The sequence below is a fragment of the Agelaius tricolor genome, unplaced genomic scaffold (assembly GCF_023055355.1).
Source record: "Agelaius tricolor isolate 1412-34295 unplaced genomic scaffold, bAgeTri1.0.p SCAF_1, whole genome shotgun sequence".
In the NCBI taxonomy this organism is placed as follows: Eukaryota; Metazoa; Chordata; class Aves; order Passeriformes; family Icteridae; genus Agelaius; species Agelaius tricolor.
In genome coordinates this window covers 100,119,755-100,142,613 of record NW_027269261.1, presented here as the reverse complement: position 1 = coordinate 100,142,613, position 22,859 = coordinate 100,119,755, and the positions used below count along the sequence as shown (strand labels likewise).

Here is a 22,859-nt window from a genome sequence, read left to right as displayed (position 1 = left end):
ATGAAGTTGAAATATAGAAATTCTTGTGTTTTCTATAAATATACACAATAGCATATAAATAGTTTATTGCTATTTGGAAGAACAAAGCCAGAAAATAAAAAAGGATATCAAATAGTATTATGTGTTCTGCAACATAACAGTAAGGAAGAAAAGAAGGAACAGCATTGGTCAGGGTCAGTAAGAAACATTTCTGGTTTCAAAAAAGAATCTACTTTTAATGACATTTCCCAGTATTCTTATAGATGCTTTTGGCATTTTTCTCCTTCACTTTTTGTTTTTAGTAGACAGATATTGATTATTACTTTCTAAAAGACTCATGAATCAAATATTTAGGGGAAAGACACTTTTTGTTAGGGGAGCACCCTTTAGAGCAGAAAATTAAAATAGCCATGCTATGAGCAAAAAATCTTGGCATAGATAAATGAAGATATTGCCAGAACTTATAAAAACCTTAATGTCATGGAGAGTGACTAGGCCTTATTGATTATTACAAGTAAGCTTCATCACTACTCACAGAGTCCTGTATGTTTTTGGCAAGTTGTTCATGTGAAAAATAAGCTACAGCAATATAATAGGAAAGTATTAATCTACTGCTTCTGAAACTGTAACAAAGCAGTAGGATTTCAAAGTTCTGCCACTGGAGCCAGAAGAAAGAATGAAGAATGTTGTGGATCTGGAAACACAGCAAACATGTGGTGTATTTTTCACAGGCAACAGAAAATGCAAACAGGTGCAGGGGTTGGTAAAGCTCCATTTGAAATCTCCTTTCAGCAACTACAAAGTGGCAGGCATTCCCTGCTCTGAGACAGGATGATTAACACTGCAAGCTGAAAGAGTTTGTGGAAAAGGCAAATATAAAACAGTAATTTTCTTCCTCAGAGAGTTCTGAGCTTTTATTAGCATTCCTGTGACCAAGAATTTTTTCTTTATCCTTCTAAGAGAACTTCAGCTGGATTAAGTACAATGCCAATGACTACTTTTCTTTATAACTGCTCATTTTATTTTCCTTTTCTAGATTTGTATTTAAAAAATATTTTCATTGTTCAGCTGCCCTATCACACAACCTCACAAATCTGTCCTGCCTGCTGTTAAGTGCACAGTAGTAATTCCTTTATCCTGTTCCCCTCTCATTTTCTTAAATGTTATCAACATTTTAGCATATCTAACTGGGACCAAAGGCTTAATAACCTTTTTAACGGATCTAAAATCCTAAACAAAGCAAAACAAACAAACAAACAAAACCCCAGGATACCCCTTAAAGCAGACACATTTTGAGCCAATATTTTGGATCAAAATGTTCAGTTCTGATAAAATTTATTGTTAGTGTTTCTTTTAAATCTTTTGCCTCCCAGCATCTCTGGATAAATTTTAGACCCACATGCATCAGTGGCTGGATTATTCATGGGAATGTTCAGGCTTTAAATCCAGGCTGACATTCTTTCTCTTATTCTCAATGGCACTCCGGTTGGTCTCCAGAAACGTCAAAAAATGGGAGACTGGTTCTGATCATCCAGAAATTAATTTCATATTCTCAATTCCGCTCTTGAGTCTCTCTGAATTCAACTTTAAAGGAGGAAAATTATGCAGTCTGCTGGATCTCAAAGAACAAAGAATGAAAGGCACCTTCATACTCTATTTTTTAATGCATGGAAATTTTTGATTTTCTGCACCTTTCCTCTACATTAATATTTTTTATGAGTGGTTAAAATGCTTTTATATCAAGGGAAGAATTAATTTAATAGGAGTTTCTGTAAAACTCCTGTATAAGAATCTCTAAACAGAGAAGGCTGTGTAGTGATTCTACAATGCTTTTAGCTAGAGATTTGATGAAGTACATATATATTTAGTAAGAACACTCCCATCTTATGTGGTTTTTTTCCTATTACAACAACAGCTCCATAATTTATACCTCAGAATAACCTACAGAGATAAAACTTTTAAATTTTGCAACTGTGCCGCATAAAACCCAAAACTCAGTAGCATTCTCCCTTTCATGCAAGAAAATGCATGTGAAGACATGGATGTACAACAGGGTCTGGGCTTCTACTGTCAAACTCTAAAAGAGACTTAAAAAGCTTGTGGCTGTACACATTTTACTCATATAAATATTTGATTGAGTTTTGCTCTTTATTTTGCTGACATTCACCAGTTGCTGAAGCCAGCTGTACATATGAGAAAAAAGAAAAAGCCATTAATTTACAATTTCCATAAGATAATATTAAGAATAATGCCACATGATGGAAAACAGCTTTGGCTGTCAGATGATTCTATAGTTTTCCATTTTGGTTGGTAGAAGCTAATAGGGCCCTTGTCTTTTTGTTTTCTTGAGTTTATTTTTTCATATTTGCATATTTTCTATAGTATTCTATATACAACTGTCTTTTACTATTTATTTATAATACTGTAGTTTTATTTTTGTCTTGTATAGGGCTAAAAAATCTATTTATATAAGAAAATTCTTCATACAGAGAAATACAAGTCACAAAGGAAAATTTTTTCGTTTCTGGAAGTCATTGTTTGAACTACGAATCTAACAGAGTATCTGTTTGGGCAATGTATCAATCCTTTGCTCTGTTTGATGATGTATTCACTATTTTCAGTAATTCCACTAAAACACAGGGAGACTCTACATGCTGACAAGTTTTGAATCATGTTCTGCACAGAACTGATTTACATCCATAGTATTTAAGTATATAAGTATATCATGCTACTAGGAGATTCACCTTCTGAATCCTAGATTTCCTGGGTAACTAAAATGCTAAATCACTAACATGTTTTTGCTCTATAATTACTTGCCTATTTTATCACCACAAAATGTCATTACAAAAATATAAAGAAAGTACAATGGTAGAAAGAAAACCAAGATTTTATTTTACATATAAGAAGTGGCTTCCTCAGAAGGAGGTTGGAGGCTTGAGGAGCCTCACAATGGTAACTTCCTAATACCTATGTTATAAATTTTCCTCCTCTTTAAAGATCAGCAGTTTAAGATTTTATGCAGGCAGCAGTGTTCCATGCAGATGCATGAAAAAGAACATATCAGGCACTCTTAATTAGAAATAATATGGGGTTTCATGCTTGAGTCAGAAATTTATGCTTAGGCCAGGAAACAGCAAAGCCATTTTCTCTTTAGTCACATTATGTAAGTAGCCAGCATCCTTCCAAACTGGCTACTGGCCTTGGGAGCATGGTAGCATGAAAGGATGGGCCAGGTGACATGGTGCTGAGCAGGACACTTTACTGAGGTCCCTTGAGAATCCTGATGTTCACTCCATTCTCTCAGCTAACTGAAAGTTCCTGAGAGTGCTCTGGGAGCAGAACCACAGCTTACACCCTGTGTGAAGGAATGAAAATCCCTCTGTTTTCAATCACAGCATTCTTGAAATCAAAATGTCAAGGTAGTAAAGCATACTGTTATCCTAACTCAGTACCACAGATGATTTCTAACTAACTGTTAAATTAACTGTGATGTTGAAGCACACACACTCTTCTATGTCTCTTTCTTACATAATAAAGCTCAAAAACATTATTTAATACCTCACCTGCTTTATTACACAGTATCTCCTGGGGAAGAACTCAAATGAGTCAAGCTCAGAAAATAAGCATTGCCAAACTGCCAGGGGAGACACAGGATTTTTGCAGATGACTTGATTATCAGCAAGTTAGCACAACAGAACAAATGGCTTCAATTCAGGAGTTACTGAAAGAAGTTTTTCCCAGAAAATGCCATAAATGGAGAAGTAAAGCAAGGAAAAAAACCAAGTATTTGCCACCTACATGACAATGACTACCTTTGAATGAAAAATTACTCAAAGGACTGGGACATTGCAGCCTAACACCTAGCAAGATTAGAAAGAACCAACTTTATATTGACATTTTCAAGTGGAAAATGAAGGGGAGAAAGCTTGTTCCCTGCAAATTGTAAACTCACCATTATTTCATTTTCTGCTATCTGCTGCCCAGAATAGAGTTTGTTATCAAATTGTTACAATTCTCATAAAAATTATTATGACAAGAACACATTCATCCACCCACATTAAAGAAACAGTGATTCAAGAGCCAAATGCTAGAAATGGTAAAATTTCACAGGTCTGGTCTATGTGATGAGGAGACATAGATTTTTCTACTGCTTTTATAGATTGTTTTTTCCAGAAATGCAAATCCTTATAGCAAAATGCTACAGCTATTTCATTTTTAATAAAATACCTATAAAAATAAGCAACTTTAAACCAAAACTTAAACCCAATACTTCTTATTTTAAATGGCTCATGACTGACTGTGAAGAGATGTGAATAACAGACAGAGGATGTACTAGCAAAGTGACAACTCTATAAGAATTTTCTATAATTATTAACTTTTTTCATCATAATCTCTCAAAACAGCTTATGCCCAACAGGCTCCATAATCTATTTCACAGAACAGACTTGTGAAATATATATAACAACTCTGCTAAATAAGGGAACCCTATAGCTCTACAGTATAGCATAGAACTCTATATTATATTCTATAGCAGTAGACTCTACAGCTGTTGTGGAGCTCCTTGGTTGTGGGTATATGACAGCTGCAATCATAAATAACTTTACAGATACTGGGACAGCAGTTTTTAAGACTTTGTTGGTGCTTTAAGAGCTCTTTCTACATCTCAAAAAATCCTTTCTTATTATCTTATTATTAGGGGGATTTTCCTCCCCCTAGGTATAATTAAGGTTTAATCACATATTTAGTCTTAACAATCATAGAAAACTGTCACATCCCTTTGAAAATTCATTAAGTTCTCTGGAGGGATTTGAGATGAAGGTTGATTTTAAGTAATAAGCTTATATGAATGACCAGACAAGTAACAGAATGGAGGGATCCTAAATCAGGGTCTGACATAGTAGAATACCTGCATCCTGAACATAAATTCCATGAATCACAGAAGTTCCTTACACTCTCAAAATTAAATACATGTAAAGCTTACATGCTTCACTGAATCTGGGACATAATATCTAAATTAGATGAAAATGAAATATTAAGTTGTATGAAAGCTCATACTGACACTTGTTTCTGAAGTGACAAAATTCATTCAAAATGTCCAAGAGGACATAAGAAGGATTTGTCTAAAATTGCTTCACCTCTTCCTTGTGAACTCTGTTTCTTTTCCGTCAAAATCCTGTTTATCTTTGATTTCAAAAACACTTCACCAAATTAACCCACATAAAAATAAAAATGATAGAACAAGATGTCAGTGGATTAAAGATATTTCAGATACCTTGAAAAAGTCTCCATAATTTTCTGAACTAGGAAGGAAAAAAGCAAGGGCCATAAGCTCAGTCCAGGTGACTGTGAAGCTAATATGATTACTAAAATCACAGACACAGGGTATTATAAAGTGTTGACAAGTTACACTTCACAAGGTTTGCATTGTCTGATATCAAAGTGCAAAATTATATCCTCAAGTGAAAGTGCAGAGAAGAAAATTAATTTATATAATTCCTTTTTGCATTGCTACCCAAATAAATTTTCTGTTGAACTATATTGAATGGAACAGACTGTGGGAATGGCTATTTCCTATGAAAATTGCTATAATCTCAACTAGTGTATAAAATCCAGCATACAAAGTTAACTACTGGCTAAATCCTTGACTTTTCTTAACGAACCTACTGTGTTCTTGATTTTCAACCCCACTTCCTAAAAAAAAAGTCTAAAGGGAAATCTTACTACAATTTTTTAAATCTAGTCCAAAAACTAGAGAATTCATTTGAAAGGTTTACATACACAAATACCAATAGTGGGATATCAATAGGTATCTCACAAGCCTAGACATAAACTGAGGTTAATGACATCAAATTAATGAGTCTGGGAATTTATAGAAATCTCTAAACACATTATTTTTTTCCTGCTCACAGAGTCTTACCAGGTATGAATTATTTTGAAGGAGGACAAAATGAATGAAAGAACACTTGAGCCCTGGAAAAACAGAGGTTTTGGGGTAACCACATCCCATTTTTTCTTTCTGGGTGCCTCAAACTGAAACCTAAATGTGGAGATGAAAGTGCAAGTGCAAGTGTCAACTTTTTTATGTAATTTTCACTGGCTTACTTTTCTTTTTGATGGAAAATGTCACAGACTTGTTTTAAATTATAAATAGACGGTATAAATGTTTTTAAGGAGATAAATAGTTCTACTGGAGATATGAGATTGTTCTAAATATGGCTGAAATCAAAGAAACTGGACCAACTTCATTTCTTTTCAAAGCCAAAGACATAAAGACAAAACTCCCCATACTTGTCTGAGATGAATTATGGTAGTCAATGACACAAGCTAGAAATGTTAAATTAGGAACGACATCTAGAAAAGCATCTGTAAAATAAACTTCAAATGTCCAGGGTGATATTATCAAATATTTCTCAACAAATCAGGAATTCAACAAGTGTATCCTGGGGAACAAATGCAGCAAAGTCTTTAGTGTGACTGTTCCAACCTAAGTGCCTGCAACAGCCTTCCATTTTACTGCTATTTTTGCAGCTTTGCCCAAGGAGTTGACCTTTAAGTAATGTACAAAATATACACAGGCAACATATCAAATTCAACAGATTTTCTGGTTTTAACACATGACATTTAAATACACTTTTTATTGAACAATTTATAAAACTTTTACAGAATACTAAAAATTTTGGAGACTTAAAAATGTTAATCTTATAATTAACAGTCAAGGATATACCATCTTCACACATGCAAGACAGTGATATTCCCAGCTATTGCCATGAACTTTCCAGTAATGCACCACCATCTGCTTTCATGCTAAAGCAGAGCCATAGCAGCTTTTTCTACTCGTGAGGGAATTTCACAATGAAGCAGATAACACAGCTTAGCTAATAAAGAAAAAATGATACATTTAAAGTTAAAGTAAAAAAGCTTATTTATATAGAAAGGAAATAGAAGAATGGGCAGTGCAGAGTACACTATCTACCTTTCATACCTCATCGATAAAATCCTGCCTTGCTCTTGGATGAAAGCAGTCATGTAGCACTCACCACTGATTAATTTTATGTGACAAACATATTTTCTATGCCGCATTTTAATAAAGATCTAAAATTCATCTTGTACTAACTTCTAATTTCTTATTAACTTTGGTAATTTGGAATTTAAAAAATAGAAAAGTGGAAATACTGAAAGCAGTATTAAAGGGAACAGAGGCCTCAGATATTTGCCCTTCCATGCTCTATACTAGATCCTCACTTTGGCCTTGAGTATATAACCAGTGTTTATAACTTCAATTTGAATTTGGCAAATACACTGATTTGTACGTATACTTTTCTATTTCATTACAAAAACGGAGATAGAGTTCCATTTTCCAAAACTGTCATTTAGAGATATTTCAGAGGTATTTGCTTACAGTAAGTACACAGTGTATTTAGATAAACTGCTATGGTCTAATATATCCATAGGGACAATTATGAATTGAATGTATTTTTTGTAAAGGCAGAACAATCTGCTAGAGCTTACTAGTCAAGGAACAAATTAATAAAGCCAAGAAATTGCATTTAATAACACTCATTAAGTTAAAACAGATAACTGATAATGACATTCACTTGCTCTCCCTCTAGAAGGTGTTCTTATACACTGTAATAAAAATAGTTAGCAACCAACGAAATGTATCTACCATAGCCATTTAGTCAACAAATTCACCCATTCTAGTGAAGCTAAGATCCCCACGGAGGGTTTGTATGTAAAACCCTGTGGCTTTAAAACCATGTGCACTGTTAATAAAGGTGAGTGTACAATGAGTTTTCTTGCTGAAATTTAGTTAAGGGTAGGTAAAAGGCAGATCACAAAGATGATTAATGAAAATATATAGCTGAAATGTATAGGTATACATAGTAGCATGTTATAACAGATCACATTAAGATAAACAGAAATCATTAAGGAGTCAAGAGAAAAATTCCTTGATTGTCATAAAGTTTCTGTATTGCATACATGACAATTTACTTTCTCCATTGGGAGGTCTACGGTAAATAATTTTAAAATTATTGCTGATTCTCTTATCTCCTGTAATTATGAGCTCTCTCTAGATTTCTTGATGTACAGGTCTCTGAATATCAAAAGTTTATAATCATAGCTCAGTTGGTCAAATTCTGGTTTCATTAGACTAAATTATCAATCTCATTGAAAATTTAGGATTAAATAAGATCACTCTAAACTGTAGTTACTTTTCAGCTACTAAATACAGGATCCATCAACTCAAATTCTGATCCATCTAAAGATGTAATGTGACAGCATGAGCTCTGGGATGCAGCTGCCCCAGTGAGCTCCCAGCCAGTGAACATGTCAGATACAGCAGCCCAGGCTCACCCAGCAGCACTAGCAAAAAGGAGGAGGCTGTTCCCTGTATTGAAAAGGGGGTTTTAGAGGGTAAAAGCAGAGCTCTGTGAAAAGAGAACTTAATTCATCTTCTCCACACACACACACACAAAATAAGTTATTCTTCCAGTGCTAGGATTATTAGACAACCTATGTGGAAATATTAATCTCTGTTATTATCTCAACATCATGTAAGGTGCAGGAAAGCAAAAGGCATCTCTTCCACTTTTAGGAAAAAAAAATAGATACATTGTGGAAGCAGGGTGTTTGACCATTAAAAGGATTATATGGTTGTACAGCTGAGGTTATGTTCTCCAAAGGAGCTGCTTGCTTCAGGGTTTCTTTAAAGCTTCTATTCTGTTTTATTGAATGGAATGGTTACTGGTGTACCTTATGTAGAGTCAGTCCTAACCATCAGAGATTCCGTTACAACTGCAACTAAGTCCAAGAGTCCTATGCTTTTAATTTGATCTTGGGGTAGTCATAATTCAGTCATATTTTCACACATGATTTTTGAAACAAAATCACAGAAAGAAAGAGAGAAGTCCCCTTCATTTACACAACTAAGATAAACTTCCTTGGAAGACAAATTTTCTTGGAAGTGTAGTTTGCAGTCAACTCTTTCCAATGTAGGAATTCTGCTGGCCTGCACTGGCTAAGCTTCAAAGGAGAAAATTACTCTGAACACTGTATTTTTGAAGGAGCAACATAAAAATACTTTTTTCAATAAATGAAACAGAAGATACTATCCCTAAAGTCTATGGCACATGGAAGTACTCAGTCCAGATAATATCATTCAAACACAGATCATGACAGTTATCATCAAAAACATGAAACCATAGTGATGCCTTAAGTTTTAAATTTCATATTTTTCAGATCCTGTGCTGCCTTAATGGTTAACTCTGAACTTCATATAAAGTGTTAGCAAGTTCTCTTCACAGGGTAGTTAGACAAAACAATCCTTTTCCAGCCTGAGAACCAAGGACAGCCATTACAGCCTCTGGCCCAAAAAGCATAAACAAAGGTGAATTGAAGAGAGCAAACCGAGAGGATGGCATTTCATAACCTGAGGCTGTAATTGGACAATTAACTCCAATATGCTAATGGACCAAAACTTATAAAAGTGTGAAACCTCGTGACCGGTTCTCCATTTTGTGACCATTTTGGGTCCATCTTGAGTGTAGCCCTGGTCAGGCTCTTGCTGCCCAATGTGTATCCTTTAAGGGCTTTTAATAAATATCTACTTTATTCTTTAACTCTGTCCAGCCTCTGTTCTAGGTCAGCCTCTCCAGGCATCAATAGAGGACCCTTGGGGACTGATAGATCAGCTGGAAGGTCAGAAGAAAGCAGCAATCAGACACTGGTGGAAGGAACCAGTGGTGTGGAGTCCCACAGAGTGGTTATGCACACATACTGATATGGCCTATTATCACAGGATGTCAGTCAAACTCCTGCTTAAATTGAACATTCCCTACTCCTAGCATAACCCTTGCAAAAAATCAGAAAGTGCCCTCATCCAAAACAGCACAGATGATGCTGATAAAAAGGATGCCAATTGCATTCTTTGGAACACAGAAGGAAATTCTGGCAAATGAAATGTATGTGAATAAATAAAAAAAATTATTGAAATGTTGAAAATACTTCATTGGAGGACTAACTAACTATTTCATGTTTTATGGAACACCCTTTTTTAGTTTCATTATTTCATGTTGCAGTTTCCACATCTGCAATGTATTGTAAGCAAGTGCAAAGAGTATACCCAGAGACTAAATATGTAGAAAATATGGGACTCAATTTTAACAGTGCAAATTTGCAAATATATGATTTATTATAAACTTGAAAAGGCTACATGGTAAAATAGTCTCTGATATCTTAGCAACATGACAATTTTTTTTTTTTTTGAGCTGACAGTCAGTGACTGCTTTCACATATAGGGAGTGCAATGACCTATTTTTAGACAGTAATACAATGTGATGCTAGCTCACATACACTAGCAGTCTGGCAAAGGCAGTCTTAGCTCTAGTTGCTTTTACTTCATACTGTGGGAAGTTCATTAGGAGGATGATACAGTTATATAACCATATTCTAGACATTTTTTTAGTTCTTTTCCTGTACACCAGTAATGCCCTTTATGAGAATTATCTACTGCAATTCATAAACCACAGTACCATAAAAGCTAAAACAGTTTTTGAAGCCAGCTATGAAATGTGCTTTAAAAAAGAACTTTCTGAAAAGCAATAATGAAAAGCAATTACAATTACAAAACAGAAATATTGATCAGTTTGCCTTATAGCCTTGATTCATTTTACAAAGAAACCGAAATTACTAAAAGAATTATTTTCTTATTCAAATTCCAATTATGTTCATTTGATTGATCTGTGCTCTATGAGCAACAGTAGTATAAGTATAAATGAGTTACAGAGAGAAAGAAAAGCCTTTTTCAACAAAGGATCTTACACACTGATGGAAAAAACCCAGTCTGTAGAAATGGAAAACATAATCTTTTGAGGAAGTCAGCTTACTTCTGTCCCAGAAATAATACAGTGAAAAACATACATTAAAACTGTGCACTACAATTTTGCACAAATAATGCTATGTTTTTTTTCACTAACTCAAATTGCAACCCTTAGGAGTGTGCCTGACTCATATCACCTAATTTACACTGCAAATAAGTATTATTCTAGTTACCTCAATGAATTTGCTCCTCAGTTAACTAAAAGTAACTGGGATGAAAGCAGAGAAATATGACAATCAATACCTCTTCCCCCTTTTCATATCCAAAGCAGAATAAGACTTTCATTTCATAACTAACAGGGACAAAATTAATCACCGTTACCTTTTTCACAGAATCGCCCAGTGAAGTGCAGTGGGCAGTCACACTGGAATGAGGTGGCCCCAGTAGGCAGAGAGAGAGGGTGACAAGTCCCTCCATTATGGCACAGTCCTTCCTGGCACACGGATGGCAATGCAGGGGAAATCTGAGAGGCCACACCAGGGTCAGGCAGGTGAGGCACATCAGAAGAAACCACAGGGAGTGCTGTTGATAGAGGTGTGGGTACAGAGATTCTGAAAGGAGAGAGACAACACATCAAAACAAAAAAAACCCCGTGAGATCTAATTTTTGTTACTGCACTTAAGCTTCAATTTATATTAGTTTGTTGTTTTTAAATAGAAATTCAGACTATACTTAAGAAAATATGAATACATACGGAATTCCCAAATCTAGTCCCCATCCAAAAAAATAGCAAAAACACAGTGAAGGTATTTTTTTCCTGTCAGGGAGCAAGGAATAGCCTTCATGCAAGAAGCACAGTTTTATCGGCTCTCAAAAATAATTTTTGGTGGATGTCAACAACAGTTAAAAAATAAACACTAGCTTCACTTATTAAATAACTCATTGCTTGAAGTTACCAAAACTCATAAGGCAGTTATATAAGAGATTCCATACAAGAAGATGAAGCATGCATAGCAGAAAGGGAAAAAGCTGTAGTACAGAAACACAGTATCTTATAATTCACAGAAATATTGGGGAGAAAGGGGAAGGGTAAAGAAAAAGCAACTTTTTTGGTGCAGTATCACCTGTTTGTCAACTCTGTTTGAAAGAAGCCCATATATTGGCTCCTGCTGTGCTCTTTCCTTTCTCTTTGGCACCTACTCTTGTATCAGCTAAAAATTTTGCTTCACCATGTTCTAGAGTTGAGAGTATGTCCTAAAAAGAAGCATTGGAAAGTGATGACGCACCAGTAGATTGCAACTGCAGAAACAAGATAGGTAGGTGGGGATGCATTCAGTGTGACATTGTGTTCACCATTCCATGGATCTGTTTAGCTTTTTCTTAAGTCTAGCTTTCAAATTTTTTACATATCCCATTTACATGAAAACTGATTTTAAATAATTTACTTTTTTGAAGACATATTTTAGAAAGCACCAACAAACTTCATAATATTCTGAAAAAAACTCTGCCCAACATAACACATCCCAGGTAAGTAAGTTGTCTGTTAATGTCGCTATTAAAAATCTGCTTCTCTAAATTATCAATACGGCAAAAAAAATAGGATACATGCCCACAGGCAGCTGGAAAAGAAAAGGAGGTGGACAGAGGAAGGAGATAAATAATTCAGGGCAAAGTAAATATCTAAGGGGACCCAAAGAAAGGCACAGTAACTGAGAAAGGAGTGGAGCCTGGGAATGAACAAAAAGGATGCAGGGCTTATATGACAGTAAAGAGAAGATGTGCAGAGCCGTAATAACAAGGAAAACATTAGAATGGGATACTTAAGCAGGGATGCATCCAAAACACAGAATAGCCAAAATACACACACTGTGGTGCTTAGCAATGAGGATTTCAAGGCAGCTATCTACTTTATATGAGAGAAAAGCATCCAAAAATATGGCAGGCATCAAGGTGGCTAAAAATAAATCCTTAAAATATTTTTGATGCAGAGCACTTGCTAATAAAAGGCTTGAAACTTTTAGAAATTAATTGACTTACTGTTTATTTCCATTTAGATGAATTGTATAATAACATTTCCATTTATACAAATACAATGAAAACAACATAATTGCTGGATTTATAACAATACTTTTCTCCTAAGGGAATTGACTCTGTTGAGCTTCATGTAGGCTATTCCATGCAGAGCAGCATTAAGGGTGCATTAACAGGTGTTATCTTCTATCAGCAAGCACAACAAATCTTCTATTTGCTAACACAGCAAATTAGAAATACTTAGTCACCTGCAGGGTTACAATCTCTGATTGAAAGTAAATAAACCAAAAATCTTGATTTTGTCCCCAAGCATAACCTAAATGTTGTAGAAACTCTGAACTAATAGCAGGTTTACATAAAGATTTAGACATTTACAGGAGAAATTTATTGGGAGCAGTTACTGGTATTTGTTGATTTTTCTGTTACTGCTGAAAAAAAATAGTCCACAAAACTACATAAAACCTGGGGAATTAACACAGTATAAACTAAGCTCTTACTACTAGCTATTAGAGAGACCATTTTTCTAATGACAGATAATCCTATTTGACCACTACAAAATTTACTCCTCTGAACCTGGTCACAGCTACTGTCAGGGGTAAAATGCTGAACAAGAGGGAGAGCTGTCTGACTGGCAGGTGCATTCTTGTCTCTGCTGAAAGCACTGATTTCCAGCTGTGGAAGTTTCACATCCCCTTTCTGATGGGAAGCTACTATTTTTTTCTAAAACAGAATCACAGCAGTGCGCTTTAAATGAAATTTTATATGAGCACAAGTAATGCAGCCTTGCTTCATTTTTTGGTTGACATTCTAATCTGCAGAGGAGAAAGGAAAGCTACTTGGTAGGCTGATTTCTCCCCGGTTCATTTGCTAATTTTTCACAGGATGTCAGCCTTTGCAGTGTTGTTCTGGATGTTTTGCTTCTAGATGGTGCCTGACTGTGTTGGTGCCAGCACTGCTTCCAGGCACCCCGCAGCTCCCTGCCTTGCCACAAAAGCAGGGAAGGGTTTGCTGGGGCTGGTTAGTGGGGCAAACATCTGCAGCTGTGCTCACAAGCCGTTCAGGCTGCTGCTGTGAATAAGCAATGACCTCGGCTCAATGAATTTTAACTAAAACACTATTTGAATATAGAGCTGGGAAGCATTTAAAGTAAAATAGTAATTGAGGTGTTGAAAGTTTTGACAAAGTGTAACAAAAATATATCAAGCAAAACTTGATTCACTGTTACTCTGCAACAAGGCCACAATTTTATATTTGTTTTTATTCTTTTCAATTTCCCAGCCTGTCACTGCTTCTCAGGTCAATAATGCACATGAAGACCTTCTAACTTGCTGCAAGCATCAACACATTGTTTTTAATCTTACAATGACCTCAGAAAGCTGTGTTTTAAAGGCCTGCAAGCTTGTGCTTCGTAGCTGAGTGCATGTAAACTTGAAATGCTTGTCTAAACATAGACATTACTGCAATTTAAAGTCTTGTTTATTTTATATTACATTGTTGCCACTCATGAGATGTATGATGAACTGAATGGCAGGAATATAGTACTTAGAGGTCATGTTCAACATTATGTTATTAAACTAAAAGCACACATACCCAGACCAGCTGCGCTTTCCTCTCCCATACACTCGCCTTTATCCAGTAAGAGCCTGAAACTATCAGTGTGTGAAGTTAGAGGCACTGCAGCCTCAAAAGCTAACAAAACCCCTGGGATGCCCTGCTCTGCGCTGACCTGGCAGTGAGGGGCTCAGCCTCGACAGGGCTGAGCTGTGTGCTGCCAGTTTAGCCCCTGCACCAGGGCCAGGAGAGTTGTTCAGCCTGAAGAAAGGAAGGCTCTGGGGATTCTGGTCGATTTGTAAAAGTACCTGAGGGAGAAGGGAAGGGGTAAGAATGGAAGCAGATGCTTCTTGCTGGTGGCCAAGACACACAGCAATGGACACAAACTGAAATGCAAGAAATTCCACCTAAATTCAAGAGAGCTTTTTTTTTTTTTTTTCCCCAGGTCTTTTTATATAATGGACTTCAAACTGAGACCTGCAAAGAGAGCAGACTTTTCCCCCAAGCAATTCATTATCAGGCTGATGGCAGATGTGTCTACAGAAGCACTCTGACATTTCCCATGAAGCAGGTTGATGAGACAAGCAATGGCACGGGAGTCCCCATGATATGATAACATCTCCACTGCCTATATCTTCTGTTACTTATGCACTTAACATTTTATTACTGGAGTAATGGATTTAGCCTTATCTGATATGAGTGGGATAAGGCAGTTTGTATTTTTATCTTGTCAATAAAGTAGTTTGTGCTGGGAAGCAACTGCTTTTATTTGCAGTTTTCTTCAGTGTACATCTGCCATTTTTCTTAGGTTGTGACAGAATATTATTTTAAGTGAACATTTTAGAATTTGGAGCCAAAAGAAGGATTTTTCAAGAGCATCAGCATACATGGTATAATTTCAAAGTTTATGAAACTGAAAACAACTGCACTTCATGGAAATGTTGGTTTAAACAAGAATAAATACCAAGTACCTTGAATGTAATTTGGCAGGAATTAATAAAGCCTTTTACAGGCTGTTTATTTCACTGTTCACAACCATGTCAAGCAGAGTACTTTAAATGGCATCTCACTGATTTCAATGAATCCACAGAGCAGTGTATCTGTGCACTTACCCTCCTGGAGACACCATTTACATCACTCAACACAGTAACTGGGAAAACAATTCAAGAGCTTACCAGATATGGATTGTTTATACTCTGCAGTTTATATGTGAATCTGATTTCCTCGCTCATGACAATTTTTGTTTTAGTTGGAAGTGCTGGGGGTCAGTTTTCTGAATAGAGATGATATATGCTCAGGCATATCTCTTAAAAAATTAAATTTTCAGTGTATGTTCCAGACTGTGAGCCCAGCTTCCTCCTCCTACAAGCCACAACATTTGGTAGCAGAACTCAGTGATAATGTTGTTGCAGCTTTCCATTAAAAATTCACAACTAGAATAACATCATTATTTGCAACTGCTTTTGCACACACAGAATCTCATTTAATGGTGCAAACTCTTAGCAATGCAAAAAATATATTTAATATACAATGCAGTCAAGGATGTGAGAATGAAATTAACAGATATAATGAAGCTGATGAAAGCTCTGTTTACAAATATGAAGGAAAAATTTAAACTTCAAGATACATAGTGGGGCTAGATATGGGAAGAAATGTCAGTTACGGACAGATGAAAGCAGAAAGAGGAAAAGGAAATACATGTACTGAACCATACTCCTGTTGTTTCCTCCAAAGTATATAGATTCCATGAACTTTCCAATGGATAAATAAGTTATTGTAGCAACAATATGTTGAATTTAATAGAAAAAAACCTTTCTAAACAAGACATTGAAGTGAGTGTTCCTTAGATGATACTTGCAAAACACCCTTAGTCCCTACGTTTAGGACAATTGTTAAAACAATGGTTTTGCTAAAACTGAAGAACTGAATTTCTGTACCAAATTCAGTCATGTTTTTACTTGGCTTGCTTGAAGAAATAAGGGAGCATTAAATCTTTCAGTTCTTCACACTGATTTTTACTTAAGCATAAAAGATTATGTGTGCCAATGATCCAAACATTAACTCAAAAAAAAAAAAAGGTAAGAAGTCAAACTACTGAGCACTGAGTGGACCAGTGTGCAAATCTTACTCTTTCTGAAGTTAAAACAACTCTCAAATTTGTGTGAACTTCAGCTTTATCTTTTACATTTAGTCAATAATCACAGTTGGAAAACCTCTTACCAGTTTCATCTTAGCTGCTATTTAGAAAAAGAGCACTTGAGAGGCCTAAGCACTGCATCTTTTTGTTGATTTCTGCAACTTCTTTTGTTTCTTGGAACTGGTGGTTTTGAAAGGAAATAAATACGTCCATTCTCTCTTTGAAGATTCTTTCAGCAGATGAAAAATATTATTTTGCTTTTTTAATATGACACTGTACTTTTCCTTCTGAAAAGGCTCTGTAAAATTAGAATATAAGCATTCTGTTCCAGTCCTAAATGGCTGGATAAATTGAGTTCCTGTAACAGAGATGCTATGACAGCTATCTCAAAAATCACAATTCCAGAATGGAGTCACTACTGTTTACCAAAGATTCTATCTAAGTTCAAGCAGTTCATCACCTCATTGATGCCATCTATAATTTAGACTCCAAAATGCATGATCTACCTATACAATATTATTGCACAATGTGTCTGTGAGAGATTAAGGAGGAGCACCTCTAGATCCTGAATATGCAATTGATTTCCTAAGCAATAATTCATTCAGGCAAGACTTCTGCATTGTAATTTTTGGGGCTATATTAGCCAAACTTTGTTCTTTGCTCACAATGAATATTCTCCAGATGGGTAGTACCCTGCATTGACAAGAAAAAAATCCTTAAATGCTTCAAGATACATGCTTAAAAAACAATTAACACAGTGGAAAAATACAAATCTGTACTCAGGTAAATATTCTAGCCCAAGGGATGGGGAACCATATGTGAACACTTTTCCTTTATCTGTTCAACCCAGTCAATGCTTATTACATGCAGGACAGAACAGACAGACTGCTTTGGAGAGTTCTTACAGCGCTTCTGGAAGGTGTTTATAATTCCACCAAGCTAAGGATAGAACTGAAGTGAAGAATCTGATAAACCAGAAGAGTGCTCTTATCACTGATCTGAGGAATAAAAACAGAAAGAAGGGATGTACCAATAGTGGACCTGTCTTTTACAGTCTCATCTCAACTTCTTCTGGGAATATTTAGGAGATATTGTCCTCTCTGAGACACTCCTGTAAAATAGAGGCATTCTCAGATCCTAACATGTGTGAGGAAGACTCTTAACACAATCAAGATGATTCCAGAAATGAATGGCAGGCTGGAAAATCAATGTACCCTGATTGCATTAGAGATAAAGTGCAGTTTTGAGAGTATATGCTTTGCTTTTAGAGGTCTCACATAAGAATAGCTAACGCCTTTAAATTATTTTTACAGATGAACTGCCTTATTTCTTTTAGGATTAGCTTCCCCATGTGCTGAAAATAGTTCTTACCAGCTTAATAAAAGTAGGAGAGATTTACATTTGTGGTTTTCACTGGGATAGAGTTACAGTAGCAACTGTGGGTCTGTGATTTGGACTCCTACTGAGAACAGTGTTGGTAATACAGAGATGTTTTAGTTGGTGTCACACAGTGTTTGCACACAGTCAAGGCCTTTCCTGCTCCTCACCCCACCACACCGATGAGCAGGCTGGGAGTGTACAAGGAGCTGAAAGGGCACATGGCCTGATCCCAGCTGCCCAAAGGGACACCCCATCACAATCAGCTGATTGTGCTGTGTCACAATCAGCACATAAAGCTGGCTGAAGAAGAAGGAACATTTGGAGGGATGGCATTTGTCTTCCCAAGTCAATGTTGCAAATGATGGAGCAGTGCTTTCCTGGAGATGCCTAAGCCTCCACCTGCCTGTGGGAAGTGATGACTGAATTCCTGGTTTTGCTTTGCTTGTCCATGGCTTAGCTTTACCTATTGAACTGTCTTTATCTCCACAAGTTTTCTTACTCATACCTTTTGATTTTCTCCCCCTTCCCACCAGGGAGTGCTGAGCAAGTGGCTGAGTGGGGGTTAGTTCCTGGCTGGGGTTAAACCATGACATTTTATAAATGTTAATTAAGATTCCTTTATAGAAACCATTTTTCTATTAAGGACTCTGTTACTGGAGAGAAATAGGATTTTAAAAAAGCATTCTGTTTCACACACTATAAAAATTAACATACAAGTTGTCCTGAAAGCAAGAAGAGAAGGATATATAGAAATTATTAGTACAGAAAGAGTTAAAAATGCAGAGTACTGTTATGTATCATCTAGTCTTTCTTCCAGACTTCATTTCTAATTATATCTTAATGCTGGAGAATGGCTGACATGCATAAACACAAACATCATTTATTCATCAGTAATTTGGCATTTAATTAAAATATTACTGCATTCTCATTGAATGCATAAGAAAGAGTGTTGTAAATATGACAGGTCAAAAAAATCTCTGTAATATTAAATGAGAGAATGAAAAAATACAGTACTTGAGACACCCTAAATAGAATTTTACAAGGTATTTTACAAAATAAGGAACTAAAATAATAGACTTCATGTAATTTTTTTCTGTGAGGAAGAAATTATTTTACAATCAATAAAATGTGTGACAGGTGAGAGAGTAAACACCAGCCCATAGTTAAACTGGATATAAGGGTTTATTTAAGAACTGATGAGAATAGAGCTGTAATCCTAGTTGTTTCTCATACACTCCCACGTGCCCTCAGTTCCCCTTGCCCTGTTATGTTCACTGGGTTTCCACTTTCACTTCTAGCAGGGAGGTTGCTGGTGGTTTGGGAAGCTTGAGTGAAAAGTCATGTTGACTCACATTGAGCTGCTGTCTGTAGTAATTGGTCTTGACTGCTGCCAGCCATGGTCTCTGTGCATCCCCTGGTATTCATCTCCAGGCACCTCTCTTATCTTCAGTATCTTCCCCCACTTCCAGGATCTTTCTTCCAGCCAGGAGGTTTTCCTTCCTTCCTGGCCAGCCTCAAGTCACCTCGGACCTCAACTTTTAGCCAAAACTGATGATAAATGATGAGAGTGCCTGGTGAGCTCTTATGTCACCACTCTCAGTGCCCTTGGGTGAATCCCATCTGGCCCATCAGTCTTCAGAGTGTCTAAGTGGCTCAGCAGGTCACTAATTACTTCCTCCTGGACTACAGGGGGTCTATTCTGCCCCTACCAGCTCAGGCAGCTGGTTGCCCTGAGGATAACTGGTCTTTCTGTTAAAGACTGAGGTAAAGAAGGAATTAAGTACCTCAGACTTTTCCTCTTTCTAGGTGACAGTGTTCCCCTCCAAGGAAATGGAGATTTCTTTTTTCTTTTGCTGCTAATGTATTTATGAAAATGCTTTTTATTACCTTTCACAGCAGTGGCCAGATTGAATTCTATCAGAGTTTTTGCCTCTCTAATTTTCTCTCTACATGACCTAATGATATCCTTGTACTCTTCGTGAGTTGCCTGCCCCTTCTTCCAAAGGTCTTAAATGGTCTTTTTGTTCTAAGTTCCTGTGAAAGCTCCCTGTTCAGCCAGGCCACCCTTCTTCCCCACTAGCTCATCTCTTGGCACATAAGGATAACCTCCTCTTTGCTATCAAAGAGGACCACTTTGTTATTAAATACTGTTTTCTAAGGGACTTTCTGAAATAGAGTACTGAAGAGGCACCCAAAGTCCACCCTCTGTGAGTTCAAGGTAGAAGTTTAGTTGATCTCCTACCTTACATCACTGGGAATTTAAAACTTTACCATTTCATGGTTGCCCCAGACAGCCTCCAATCACCAATAGTCTCTCTGTGCAGAAATCTCACAGTGTGAGATCAGCCTCTTAAATGATGTTTTATCTCAAGTCACTTTAATAACTGCAGGCATGAGGGTCTGCTACTAATGTTTGGTCCAGATATTGTCAAAGTGTATTGATTGAAGTAGGAGGTGTCTGTTTAAGAAATAAAATGTTCAATTTTGGATATTCATATATGTGTCCTTTTATCTGCTGGCTGCTATTGTTTACAATTTAATATTTTTTTTCCCTACAGCACTATCATATTTTACCTTGTCCCAGTGTAAGATGCAATGCTGGTAAATGACTTGCCCTTCTTAAAATGACTGTAAGGGTAACTAAACAATGTTATGTTCTTACTAGTAGGATTTTCCAAAGGAAGACTGTTAAATGCTGGTATAAGTAATATTTATCTTTCATGCAATTGGAAAACTATTTGAGTTTTGCCCCAAATGTGTTTTTGTAACAAACACTGACTTTACATGACAGTGAACAAATACAGCAACTACGATGTTGAGAGCACAAAGGAAAACCATCAATAACAAAGTAATTAAGAAGTTTGATACTTATGACTTCATGTTCAATCTCTTTTCAATTCCTAATTCTCCAAGGCATCAAAATGCCACCTAATATAGTATTTTTCCTCCTAAATATTTGAAGAAATTTCATCTGCAAATAAAACTATAGGACAGAATTCACTTTGTCAAACATTATCTGCCTAAGAGATTTGAAACTTGACTGAGATGACCACCATGGTTCTCCCCACAGACAATCTATATGCAGAGAGGTATCTCCAGCTCATCACATTCTAAGAAAAGTAACCAACTTTCTACATCGACTAGAAATGGTACTAACTAAAACAAATGTGACGAGTGAGGAAAATTTCCTACTTCTGCTTACTATGTCACACTTAAAATCATTTGTGTTTTGATTATACAGCTGAAAAACATCTCAAACCACTTTTATGTATTGAAAACACTTCCCAAAAGTATTTCCCATAAATCATATGCCTTTACAGCAGGGAATGGAGCTTACCTTACCTTTTCACAATCTAAAGTAATCTTTCTAACATTTTAAGCAGCTTAAGTTTGCAATGAAGGGACTGCTGTCATTTTACACGTGTAACAGAATGTGACTTTAACCTAGGAAAATCTTAAAACATGGAGCGATAGTAACAGGCAACATTATCAAGACTGAGAAGTTTTATTTTTAGTGTGAAGAACAGGAAGAAAAAATAACAGTCCACAAACAAGAAATAAGGAAGCTCCAGATGCCTTTTCAGGAAATTTCTGTCTTTCCTTCCAACAGGTGAGCAATATTCAAAACTGCACAGGAAATAAGATCAAGTGCTGCAGAAGAACATGCCACTGCTCTGCATTAAACTATTCACTTTTGATTAAGATTATGAATAATTAAGGAATAGTTAAGGAGTTGAGTTACATTGATGTGGATTGTTTGACAGAAAAATGTTATAAATGGATTTTCACGCCCTCCCATCTTCTTATCAACTCAAAGGTTGTAAGAGGGCAAGATCACAGCGAGGTAGAAAACATAATGAACTAAAGCTATGTTACATTGAAAGTATCAGGGGATCATGCTGTTCCAGAGTAATACTGGAAATTTTAGATATTTTGCATCCATTGATCCTAACAGCTTTTGTTTATCTTACGCACTACCTGAACCCAACTACTATGTCATTGATGAGTTGGGTACCTGACTGTGACTTGGCATTAGGCAACACCACTTGTAAAACTAATTGTTCTTTCCAACTACAAAACAAGTCTCAAAACAAGTCTCAAAACAAGAGTGAAAAAGAAACCTAAGGAAAATCTGGGAAATTATTCTCAATGTCAGAGAATACTTCTCATTTTTACCTTCAAACTGAGCTATATTATTCTTTCTTGAGTAACTAAATCATGAAGAGCAGCTATTAGTGATTTAAGAGGGTCATTGTATCAAAGCAGGTCAGATTTAATATCAGCCAAATGCTCATCATCGTATCAACAAAACAACCTTATGAATGCAATCAGGCAGTGAAAAGATGTAAGATGTATGTTTTGCTTACTTTCTTAATTAAATAAAAAACAACTTGCTTTCCTTGTGAAAAATTTAGACAACTCATTTGGTAATCAAGACTTAAGTATCTAAGCTATACATTTAAATTATGAAAATAAAATGCACCAAGTCAAGTGGACTGTGCTTTGCCATTTGCAAAGGGCTTAGGAGGGCTTAGGAGGTACAAATATACCTTTTAAGGTAAAAAAATAGTAATTTTATTCAATTAATCCAACTTGATAAAAATCTGTCAAAGGCTGCAGGGCCATATTCCCAAATTAGAGAGTTTACCTTAGTCTGTTTATATTAGCAAGTTATTCTGAGGGGAAAAATTATTTATTGCAAATAAAACTAATCTCACTTGCAATCAGAACTATCTCACCACTTAAGAGCTCTGAATGCTGCCAAATTTTTTTCATATACTTTAATTCAGTCAAGAATACTTTATATCTTCTGGTTTATGAAATGGATTTTATAATTGATAAATTCTGGAAGCCAGTTACTGATGTCACACTTGTGTTTATAGTGCTCAGAAGAGATTTAATCATTTCCTATCATTTCCATACCATACTAACTCAATTTTATAACATCAGTGAACTATGTTA

At 36.1% G+C, this 22,859-nt stretch overlaps 1 protein-coding gene across 1 annotated transcript in view; it reads right to left on the bottom strand.

Annotated features, from left to right (window-relative positions):
* The window catches only part of EYS (eyes shut homolog), a 791,734-nt gene that overhangs the window by 180,212 nt on the left and 588,663 nt on the right, over nucleotides 1-22,859 (bottom strand). Inside the window, exon 37 of the mRNA XM_071445583.1 lies at nucleotides 11,180-11,409. Within this exon, the coding sequence (XP_071301684.1) occupies nucleotides 11,180-11,409 (230 nt within the window). The remainder of the gene's footprint in view (nucleotides 1-11,179; nucleotides 11,410-22,859) is intronic.